We start from the raw sequence: 12,168 nt of genomic DNA, 5'->3' as shown, positions 1-12,168 counted from the left end.
AATTAATAATTTAATGGATTATAAAATAATATAATGAAGATTATATATATATAAAATTATAATTAAAATTAAAAATAAAAATAATAATTTTTCTAATTTATTTAAAATTTAATTTAATTAATACTTGTGTATTTATATGCGTTGTTTGGGGGGGGGGCTCTAAATAATATAAATATTACATTTAAAAAGATAGACTAAATTTTTAAGTCGTTAGATTCATAATCTTAAAATATAAATTTTAAATATTCTTTTTATTTAAAATTTTAGTTTAATTTTAAAACTTTTTTTACAAAAAATAAATAATTTTTATTGAATTAAATTTTAATAAATTTAAATTTAGTTTAATAATTAATTATTAATTTTATTTATATATAATTTTAAGAATAAAATTATTTTTTAAATAAATATTTTATTTTATTTAATAAAAAAATTTTTAAAATTAAGAAATTATTATTTAGAAATTTTATTAAATATAGGTGAATCTTGTGCCAGCATCAGCGGTTATACAATGATATATAAATTAATTATATTAATTTATTATAATAATAATAATTTATTAATATTAATAGATTAAATAAAAATTGTTCATATTATTATTAAAATTAATTAATTTAAATTAATTAAATATTATAATAAACTAGGATTAGATACTCTATTATTAATATTCAATTTATAGTAATTAATTATTAAATTTAGTAAATTAAAATTTAAAAATTTTGACGGTATTATAATCTAATTAGAGGAACTTGTAACATAATTGATATTCCACGATAGGATAAATTTAATATATTTAATATTTTTGTATGTTCGTTATAAAAAAATTTATTAATAATTTAAATTTTTAAATTTTATTAAAATATATTATTTCAGATCAATATGAAATTATATATTATAAGTTTTATGAGTTACAATTTAATAAGTAATAGATATAATTAATTTTTAAATAATTTAATTAAAATGGATTTAATAGTAATAAATAAAAATAATTATTAATGAATTTAGTTTTATAATATGTACATATTGCCCGTCACTTCTAGAAATAGGATAAGTCATAACTAAGTAAGTATACTGGAAAGTGTACTTATTAAATAAATATGAATATAGTTAATTTATAATATTTATTTTGCTAATAAAAGTTATTTCTTTAAAACTTATTCTTAATATTAAATTAATTTATATATTTTTATTGTTGTTATTTAAATAAATTAAATAAAATAATATCTAAAATTTATTAAATTATTTAGTATTAATAAAAAAAAATGTAATAATTTTATATTTATAGTATTGTAAAAGAATAATATTATTATAATAATATAATTATTAAAATTATTTACCTTTTGTATCAGGGTTTACTAAATTTAATAAATATATTTTTAATTTCTCGAAATAAATTGATCTACTTAATTATAATAGTTAATGTAAAATTATTATTATTAATAATTAAGTAGAAGTGATAGGTTAATCATAATTTATATATTTAATTCTTGATATATAAATTAACATTATTAAAATTATTAGGGATAAACTTAATAATTATTTTAATATTTTAATACTATTAATAAAATAATTATAATAAAAATAATAATTTTTATTTATAAATAATTTATAATAATTACTAATTATTAAATATATTATTTAATAATATAATTTAATTAAATATAAAATTATTAACTTTAATTAATTAAGTTAATTAATAATGGTAAAATTAGTAAAAATAAATTTAATAATATTATATTATTTTTAAAGATTATTTTAAGGAATTAGGCAAAAATTTTTTATTCACCTGTTTAGTAAAAACATGGTTTATTGAAAATATACAGGGTGACCCAATTTAAACGGGCACCGCTCATAACTCGTCAGGGACAACCACAATCGAAAAAATGGTAGAGACCAAAGTTGTAGGATATCGAAGGGGCAACCCGATGGTGACCTTGGATTTGACTTTGAACGCGTTTTTCAAGGTCATTTGAAGGTCAACTTTGGTTTTTTAAATAGGAACCCCATTCTTTTATTGCGGGAATGGAAAGAGCGGTAAATTTTACGTTCAGAATGGTATGTTCGGTTGCGGCACTGAAGGTCATCGCAAGGTCATGCAGCCAGAATGAAACCCCGCCTACGTAATTCCTCTAGCAACGCCAAATTAAAAAAATTGGTAGAGACCAAAGTTGTAGGATATCGAGGGGACAACCCGATGGTGACCTTGGATTTGACCTTGAACGCGTTTTTCAAGGTCATTTGAAGGTCAACTTTGGATTTTTAAATAGGAACCCCATTCTTTTATTGCGTCAAATTATTTATTTTCAAACTTTACTTTTACTTTGTATCCGAGATGAAATCCCTTCTTAGATGTTCTCTGTCCAGCGGCCAAGACGCAAATGAGCCCTCGCTAGCGTCCAAACATAAGTCTCGCTATTCCCCGAATGATCCCTTCCGACGGTTAACTTGCGAATGACTCTTCTAGGTGGTCGCCACCTACCTACCCGAACTCCTGATGTGCGAAAAATAAAAATGGCTCCCGAAATAAGCCTTTTAAAATAAGTCCCGCACTCAGTCTTGCCACCGCGACTCCGTCGAACCTTCCCCTACGACGCTTAACTCACGAATGATTTTCAAGCAGGCGCCCCGGCCCCGCGCCGTACCTGCCGCCCAAACTTTCGATTTGCAAAAATAAAAATAGCCTCCGAAAATTGTCGAAAGAGTCTCACACTCGGCCTTCCGCCAAAAATATTAACGAAAATTTTTATTAAAAAGCCAATCATCGATACAGAAAAAGATTAAGTAAAACATCGAAGTATTGTAGAAAAACGTCAAAGTTTGATAAAAACGTAAAAAAAATATTAAATGTTTTATTTTTAAAAAATCATAAATTGATAAACCGTAATGCCAAAATATGAATAGAATTTTACAATAAAAAGCCATCGATACAGAAAAAGAAAAAGTAAAACATCGAAGTATAAAGTAAAAAAGTTTTTATATTTATTTTACACACATTTATTATTTGAATCAGAAATAAATTGCATTATGTTTTTTTAAATAACGTTGTTGTTTTTCCATTTAATTTATTCATAAATTATTATTGTTTTAAGTATACATAGATATACATACATACGTATGTTTGTATACATATGCTATACACACATACATGTAAACACGCATGTTGAAAATACATATGTATAAGCAGAATTATAAAGTTTGTAATACATACCATGTCGTCACACAGATTATACATACAATTACTGGCAACAGTTAATATAATTATTTAGTGATAATTCCACTGTATAAATATTTTAATTCTATTAGAAATATTTTTGCAGCAGAAATTGGTAGGTACTTACATTTTTTGCACTTTTCTATTAGATAAGTAATAATAAACAACCAACAACACTAAAAAATGTATGTTCATTATTTAAACTTGTACAATATGTAAGCTGTAAAATATTGTATTTAACACGATAATAATTAATTAATAACATACATATTAATATAAAATATTGCATCTAAAGTTATGTTAATGTAAAAAAATTTTTATCTAACGTAACAGAATATTTATTATTGTTAACAAATGAAGATTGTACTTTTTACATCATTTCATTTAATATTAAAAATAATACGAATATACATTTTCTATTAAAATTTTTGTATTAATGTCTTGTATAAAAAAAGTTCTGCAATACGTAATGAAGGTATTTCTTGAAGAATCAATTTACTTAAAATTAAAAAATGTTTGATATAATTTCAAGTCATAGCGATTATTCTAGAAAATATTGTTTAAGAGCTAAATATTCCGATTAATTACCCATATTTTAAATGTATGTATAAGTTTGATTTCACTTCATAAAATTTAATAAGTTAAAATAAATCTTTTACTAAAATACAATTTTAACTATTTTATAAGTTATCTATTAAAATTTACTTTTAACACTTTTGGAATTACAAAATATTTATTTATTATCTATTTCATAAAAGCTTCCTAATCAATAAATTATTTTATAATAAAAAATTAATAATTACTATTTGCAATTAAATAATTGTTTAAGTAGTTTTTTATTTATTATTTTTTGCAAAAAACAGACTAAGTTCTAGTAATGCAGTAGAATTTTTAAATTTATTTAGATATTTATCGACTTCAAATACTAATTTAATAATTGAAAATATGTGATTTGAGTCATTTTTTTTATTTTTGTAATATTTATAATCTAAGTAAATATGCCGGACTATAGTCGAAGCGAAATTGTTGATATTTTATTGATTTTGGGAGAGTGTCGAAGAAATTATAATGCAGCAGCACAATTATATCGGAGGCGTTTCCCAAACAGAAATCATCATCCATCTCGAAGTACGATCCAGAGAATTGAACAGCGAGAGAGGCGAGGACCTCAAAGATCACGACAACGTCATAGAGTAATGACTATCGAGCGAAATGATCCACGAGTATTGGTGGTGCTTGTTATGATTTATTTAGATCCTCATATTTCAATTCGACAAATAGAAGTACGATCTGGCATCTCGAGAGAAACAGTGAGAAGAATAACAAGACTCCATCGTTACCATCCATATCATATTACTTTGACCCAAGAGCTAACAGAACGTGATTTTGAAAGAAGGTTACGATTTTGCCAATGGGCACAGGAAAGATTGCAAAACGATCCACATTTTTTCAGGTACGTCATGTTTTCCGATGAAGCCACTTTCCATAATACAGGTCAACTAAACCGACACAATTCCCACTATTGGTCCATTGAAAATCCTCATTGGACCCGTGCAGTCGATCACCAACATCAATGGAGTCTTGTAGTATGGTGTGATATTGTTAATGGCTATCTAATTGGGCCTTACTTTTTTGACGGTAATGTTAACAGAGATAGATACCTCCATTTTCTGACAAATGAATTACCAAATCTGTTAGAAGATGTTAATATACAAACCAGAATGCGTATGTGGCTTCAACATGATGGTGCACCTGCGCATAGAAGTTTAGATGTTCAAGATTTTTTAAATCAAACATACCGTAATAGATGGATAGGTATTGGACGTGGTGAAGATCATGTTGAGTGGCCTCCACGATCCCCAGATCTCACGAGCCCAGATTTTTATTTATGGGGCTTTTTGAAAAACAGCGTGTATGCGGACGCCCCTACTACTAGAGAAAATATGATGCAAAGAATCATTAATACTTGCAGAGGCATACCAAGGCATGTGCTTCTGTCGACTGTTGGAAGCTTTGAGCGAAGAATTCAACTATGTATTAGACATCATGGAGGGATTTTTGAACACTTAATTAGGTAAAGCTTAAACTCTATTTATAAAGTGATTTTTTCATGGTCTTGCCTTCATCTGCCGGTTTCTTCACGTCTTGCCTTCATCGGCCGGGCTATGATTCTTGCCTTAATCGGCCGGTGTCTTCACGTCTTGCCTTCATCGGCCGGGCTATGATTCTTGCCTTAATCGGCCGGTGTCTTCACGTCTTGCCTTCATCGGCCGGGCTATGATTCTTGCCTTAATCGGCCGGTGTCTTCACGTCTTGCCTTCATCGGCCGGATCAAAATGGGACCTGAAAATCCACCCTCCTACGTCCTCGTCGTGGGTCCTGGACATCAAGTTTTATAATGATGACAAAACGCAGGAAATGGTACGCTAAATGATTAAAATCTTTTCTTCTATTTTAAATTTACTACTTCGTTTAAAGTGCAACATTTTACACGCTTTCAGGATCCGGAGTCGAAAAAGTGGGTGCTGTTTGAAAAAAAAAATAATTTGACCTTGAAATGACCTTGTAGGACTGGCTCAAATTCGAGGTCACAATTCTCCCCCCCCCCCCCCCTATACAACAACTTTGGTCTCTACCACTGTTTTTTAATTTGGCGTTGCTAGAGGAATTACGTAGGCGGGGTTTCATTCTGGCTGCAGGACATTGAGATGACCTTCAGTGCCGCAACCGAACATACCATTCTGAACGTAAAATTTACCGCTCTTTCCATTCCCGCAATAAAAGAATGGGGTTCCTATTTAAAAATCCAAAGTTGACCTTCAAATGACCTTGAAAAACGCGTTCAAGGTCAAATCCAAGGTCACCATCGGGTTGTCCCCTCGATATCCTACAACTTTGGTCTCTACCAATTTTTTTAATTTGGCGTTGCTAGAGGAATTACGTAGGCGGGGTTTCATTCTGGCTGCATGACCTTGCGATGACCTTCAGTGCCGCAACCGAACATACCATTCTGAACGTAAAATTTACCGCTCTTTCCATTCCCGCAATAAAAGAATGGGGTTCCTATTTAAAAAACCAAAGTTGACCTTCAAATGACCTTGAAAAACGCGTTCAAAGTCAAATCCAAGGTCACCATCGGGTTGCCCCTTCGATATCCTACAACTTTGGTCTCTACCATTTTTTCGATTGTGGTTGTCCCTGACGAGTTATGAGCGGTGCCCGTTTAAATTGGGTCACCCTGTATAATAATAAATCAATTCTGCTCAATGAATATATTTAAATAGCTGCAGTTTTTGACTGTACAAAGGTAGCATAATCAATTGTCTTTTTATTAAAGTCTAGAATGAAAGAAATAATGAAATAAAAACTGTCGCAAAATAAATAAATTTTAAATTTTATTGTAAGTAAAAATTCTTACCTAATTATAATAGACGAGAACACCCTATAGAATTTTATTATTAAAATTATTATTTGTATTTATTATTAATAAATTAAATTATTTTAATAATTATATTGGGAGGATAATAAAATTTAAATAATTTTTATATTTTTATCACTAAAATAGAATATTCTAACCAATATTATTGAATTTAAATAAATTACCTTAGGGATAACAGCGTTAAATTTTTAAAGAGTTCATATTGATAAAAATTTTTGCGACCTCGATGTTGAATTAAATTTAATTGTTATTGTAGATAATAACAACATTTAATCTGTTCGACTATTAAAATTTTACATGATTTGAGTTTAGATCGGTGTGAGCCAGATCGGTTTCTATCTTTATATAATAGTTATATTTTGGTATGAAAGGACTTAATTTTTTTTTTTTTTACATGGCATTTGGAACTTGAAAGTTCATCGCCTCATCTACGCAAGCCTTCCACGCTGCCCTATCTTGTGTCAACCCCACCCAAGATGCACCTCTCCGATCGACACCCACCCGTCCTATTTCTACTAGATCCGCTTTTACGTTGTCCTCCCATCTACGTCTAGGTCTACCTAAAGGTCGCGTTACCATCGGCCTGCCCTTCATGACACGCGCTGCCGTACGGTCGTCTCCCATTCTCGCTACGTGCCCTGCCCATCCCAAATTGCGCGATTTTATTATTCTGTTAATATTTGGTAACGCGTACAGATTGTGTAACTCATCATTGTGTAGTCTCCTCCATTCCCCGGTTTCCTCATCTTTCTTCGGCCCGTATATTTTTCGCAAGACTTTATTTTCAAATACCCTAAAACGGTTGTCCGCCTGCTTAGTGAGAGCCCACGTTTCGCACCCGTACAGAACCACCGGCAGTATTATTGTCCTGTATATTCTTATTATAACGTTTTTAGACAACAGTCTCGACTTAAGTAAATTACTCACGGCGTAGAAGCAAGCATTACCCGAATGGAGTCTCTTATTTATTTCGACATTAATCTCGTTTCTATCATTTATGGTCGTGCCCAGATACCTGAATTCACTAACCTTTTCAAAAGTAAAATTCCCAACTCTGAGATCTTCCTCCCCTCTGCAGATGCCTAGCTTATCCACAATCATGTACTTTGTTTTTGATTCACTCACTTCTAACCCTGTATACTCCACCGCTTTTATGAGGATTTTCGCGTTTCTTTCTACCGTTTCCCTACAATCCCCCAGTATATCCAAATCATCTGCGTAGCCTAGTATCTGCGTTGTTCCATTAAGCGTTGCGCCCATCTGGCTAACCTGCATTTTTCTAACGGCATACTCTAACGTTAAGTTGAACAGCACCGTAGAGAGCCCATCCCCTTGTTTTAAACCATCGCGTATCATGAAGGGTTCTGATACATTACCGCCTACTCGGACCTTTCCCGTGCTTCCGTTCAGACATATTTGAATTAATCTCACGAGTTTTTTCGGTACACCGAGAAGTACTAGAATTTGATACATTTTGCTTCGCTTAATAGAGTCGTACGCTTTTTTAAAATCTATAAATAGTTGGTGTATGGTTTCGCAAAATTCCCACTTTTTCTCTAACAACTGTCTTATGGTAAACATTTGATCGCTCGTCGATATGTTGCGCCGAAATCCGCACTGATAATCTCCTACTATATCTTCCGCGAATGGAGTGAGCCTAGCTTGTATTACGTTTGACAGAACTTTGTAGCACGTTGCTAAAAGTGAAATACCCCCATAGTTATTGCAGTTTGTCTTATCCCCCTTTTTAAAAATCGGTATAATGATAGATTCCTTCCAATTTTCGGGTATTGTTTCATTTATCCAGGTGGCACATACTAGTTTATAGATTTTGAAAGTGAGCTCGACGCCCCCATATTTGAGTACCTCAGCTGGTATAGAGTCATTTCCCGCGGCTTTGTTGTTTTTTAGTTTTTTAATCGCGGCCTCTACTTCTTGGTAGCTCGGTTCCTCCACGTGGGGTTCAGCAGTGTGAATTTCGTCCCCTAATTCTTCGCTATTTTCGTGCACGTTTAATAATTTATTGAAATAATGTTTCCACAGCGACAGTAATTCGTAGTCATTTGTTACGAGGGCCCGTTTTCGTCCTTCATCAATTGCGCTCTACTCCTAAAACCCTTTCTGATGGCGTTAATCCATCTGTACATTTCGCGGGGGTTATTTTCCTTACTGTTAGTTTCTATTATCCTAATAAGATTCTTTTGATACTCCCGCTTCTTATTTCTGAAGATCGCGCTCGTCTGTTTCCTTACGTTAGAATACTCTTCTACGGTCCTATCGCTTCTATTTTGTAAGCTATCTAATTTAGCCTTTTTGCGCCTTTCAAACCAGAGTTCGCACTCTTCGTCAAACCATGGTTTGCTCTTTGGCTTTTTCTTTTTACCCAGTACTTTGTTCGCGGCCTCTTTTACCGTTTTTTCGATGTCCCCCCATAAGCTAATCGGTTCGTCATTCTCCTCCGGCGATGTGTTTGTTTCTTCAAGTGCCTGAAACCTGTTATTAATTTCTATCTGGTTCTATTAATTCGCTCTGTTCTATCTCGTAGTTTCTCAATATCGAAGCTTTCTACCTTGTTTGCTCGCTTACTATTTTGATACTAAACATTTCCTCCCTACCTATATTAGCATTGAAATCGCCTAATACTATTCTTGTGTCGTAAGACGCGAACTGGTCGATTACCTGCTCTAAAGTTTCGTAATAGAGATCCTTAGCTTCTTCTTCTTTGTCCTCCGTAGGACAGTGTACATTAATAAATACATATCTATACCATTCCCCTTCGATAATGATGTACGAGAGCCTATCATTGACGGATTTAAAACTTTTAACCGAATGTATCATGCTTTTGCTTACGAGAAATCCGGTGCCTAGAGATCCCTCACTCCCGGCATGATGTTATGTTAAACCCGCGCGCTTCGGATCCTGTTCCGATCGCAGGTGAGTCCACCGTTCTAGAGGTGATAACCCCCATACCTCTCTAGAACTAAGTATGAGAGCTTTCCGACTTTGACGAGGACAGTGTCAATTCGTCGTCAGACACACTACGGTTTCATTCTCGCATCCTAACGCCCCCCTGCAAGGCAGCGCGCCTTCGCTGGCATCGTTACCGCGTAAGACCAGGTGACGAATCATTCTACACATCCCCTTTCGTGGGAATGGAGGAGACTACACAATGATGAGTTACACAATCTGTACGCGCTACCAAATATTAACAGAATAATAAAATCGCGCAATTTGGGATGGGCAGGGCACGTAGCGAGAATGGGAGACGACCGTACGGCAGCGCGTGTCATGGAGGGCAGGCCGATGGTAACGCGACCTCTAGGTAGACCTAGACGTAGATGGGAGGACAACGTAAAAGCGGATCTAGTAAAAATAGGACGGGTGGGTGTCGATCGGAGAGGTGCATCTTGGGTGGGGTTGACACAAGATAGGGCAGCGTGGAAGGCTTGCTGCGTAGATGAGGCAATGAACTTTCGAGTTCCAAATGCCATGTTAAAAAAAAAAAAAAAAAATGATGTTATCTTAAACCCGCGCGCTTCGGATCCTGTTTCGATCGCAGGTGAGTCCACCGTTCTAGAGGTGATAACCCCCATACCTCTCTAGAACTAAGTATGAGAGCTTTTCGACTTTGACGAGGACAGTGTCAACTCGTCGTCAGACACACTACGGTTTCATTCTCGCATCCTAACGCTCCCCCTGCAAGGCAGCGCGACTTCGCTGGCATCGTTACCGCGTAAGACCAGGTGACGAATCATTCTACACATCCCTTTTCGGGGCAGTTGTCATCGCTCCCGCATCCTCCTCGGCAGCAGGATTTTTGCCCATTTTTGTAATGTGTGATGAAAGAGATAGATTGAGAGATAAGAGATAATGTGAAGCGTTTTTGTTGTTGTGGTGCTTGCGTAGTGTTTCTAGATGAATGCGTTCGACAGTGTGGGCTCATCACACCCACGCCTGTTCCTATCGGCTGTCCGCGGCTGCTTATTCAATTTATTCGCAGCTAACCTCTTTCTCAGGGGCTGTTCCTCTATCCGCAACCTAAGGACGCGCTGTGTAGTGGTGATAGGCACCCACCCGTCCGATCTGGACGACAACGCCCAAGACCCGCTTAGGGTAGCGGCATTGTAACAGTACGAAAGGACTTAATATAAATATTAATTATTTATTATTGAATAAAATTATTTTATATTACTTTGACAGATTAGTGTATTAAATTTAGAATTTAAAAATAAATATTATTATATTTAAGTAATATTGTTATTAATTAATAGAATAATTATTTCTTTAAATATAATAGTAATGGTACTAATTTCAGTAGCATTTTAGCATATATTCAACTTCGAAAGGGACCTAATAAAGTTAGTTTTAGAGGTTTACTCCAACCATTTAGAGATGCAATTAAATTATTCTCGAAAGAAAATTTTATATTATTAAAATCTAATTATTATTTTTATTTATTTAGTCCTATATTTAGAATATTATTAATACTACTTTTATGGAATAATATACCTATTGTTACAGAAATAATTAATAATTATTTTAGAATAATAATAATTTTATGATTAATAAGAATAGGGGTGTATCCCATAATAATTGCAGGGTGATCATCTAATTCTATTTATTCGATTATTGGTAGTCTTCGTAGAATCGCTCAAACTATTTCTTATGAAGTAAGAATAGTTTTATTAATATTAAGGATTTTATTAATAGTAGAAAGATTTAATTTAATATATATAATTAAATTTCAAAATAATATTTATTTTGTATTTTTTTTCTTTCCTTTAAGGGTTATTTTTTTTGTAAGATTATTAGCTGAGTTAAATCGAACTCCTTTTGATTTTGCTGAGGGAGAATCTGAGTTAGTATCTGGGTTTAATACTGAATACATAAGAGGTAGATTTGCATTAATTTTTATTGCTAATATGGAATGATTATATTTATAATATTTTTGTTTACTTTAATATTCTTAGGAAATAATATTAATAAAATTAGATTTTATATTATTTATATGTTTTTTTTATTTTTAATTATTTTAATTCGAGGTACTTACCCTCGAATACGATATGATTTTTTAATATATTTAACATGAATGAGATATCTACCAATTAGATTAAATTATATTATTTATATTATAATAATATCGAAACTTCGTAGAAAAATTCTTTTTATTTTAATCTGTATTTAATCTTCGTTCCGCCACAGCTCTTAGAATTCCAAAAAGGTAACGAGGACCTACGTACTGGAAACCCTACTTTTTGAAATAAAAAATATAATATTCTTCAGAAGGGGTCGTTATCCAGAAAATTAGTCAAATTTATTATTCCCCACATCAGCTACCTAATTAACAGAGACAAACACACTCTCAGCTGTATGATTCTCGAAGGTTGAATGTGAGAAGCAATCCAAGCAGTGCCGAAAATTACATCTTCCACTGAAACGTCGTTCTTTGCTTTAGTCATAAAATAAATTTCTGACCTGCTAAACGAGCGTAGAGGTCAGCAAAAGATCGAATGTATAGATA

General features: G+C 32.7%; 1 protein-coding gene and 1 long non-coding RNA gene across 2 annotated transcripts; both read left to right on the top strand.

Annotated features, from left to right (window-relative positions):
- The first annotated feature begins 4,404 nt into the window (after nt 1-4,404).
- On the top strand, nt 4,405-5,286 carry LOC116416667. The gene has a single exon (XM_031925801.1). It carries the CDS (start codon nt 4,405-4,407, stop codon nt 5,284-5,286), a length of 882 nt encoding a protein of 293 aa, XP_031781661.1.
- Nucleotides 5,287-6,454: 1,168 nt separating this feature from the next.
- Nucleotides 6,455-10,835, top strand: LOC116417615. The gene is made up of 2 exons (XR_004227870.2): nt 6,455-7,009; nt 10,779-10,835. It is a non-coding gene; the product is annotated as an uncharacterized LOC116417615 (long non-coding RNA).
- The last annotated feature ends 1,333 nt before the right edge of the window (nt 10,836-12,168 follow it).

Source organism: Nasonia vitripennis, chromosome 1 (assembly GCF_009193385.2).
Source record: "Nasonia vitripennis strain AsymCx chromosome 1, Nvit_psr_1.1, whole genome shotgun sequence".
Classification (NCBI taxonomy): domain Eukaryota; kingdom Metazoa; phylum Arthropoda; class Insecta; order Hymenoptera; family Pteromalidae; genus Nasonia; species Nasonia vitripennis.
Note: the sequence above shows the minus strand (reverse complement) of the source record. Positions and strands in the feature narration are given on the sequence as shown.

Coding starts and splice junctions, on each gene's coding strand:
- LOC116416667 (XM_031925801.1), top strand. CDS start 4,405: ATGACTATCGAGCGAAATGATCCACGAGTATTGGTGGTGCTTGTTATG.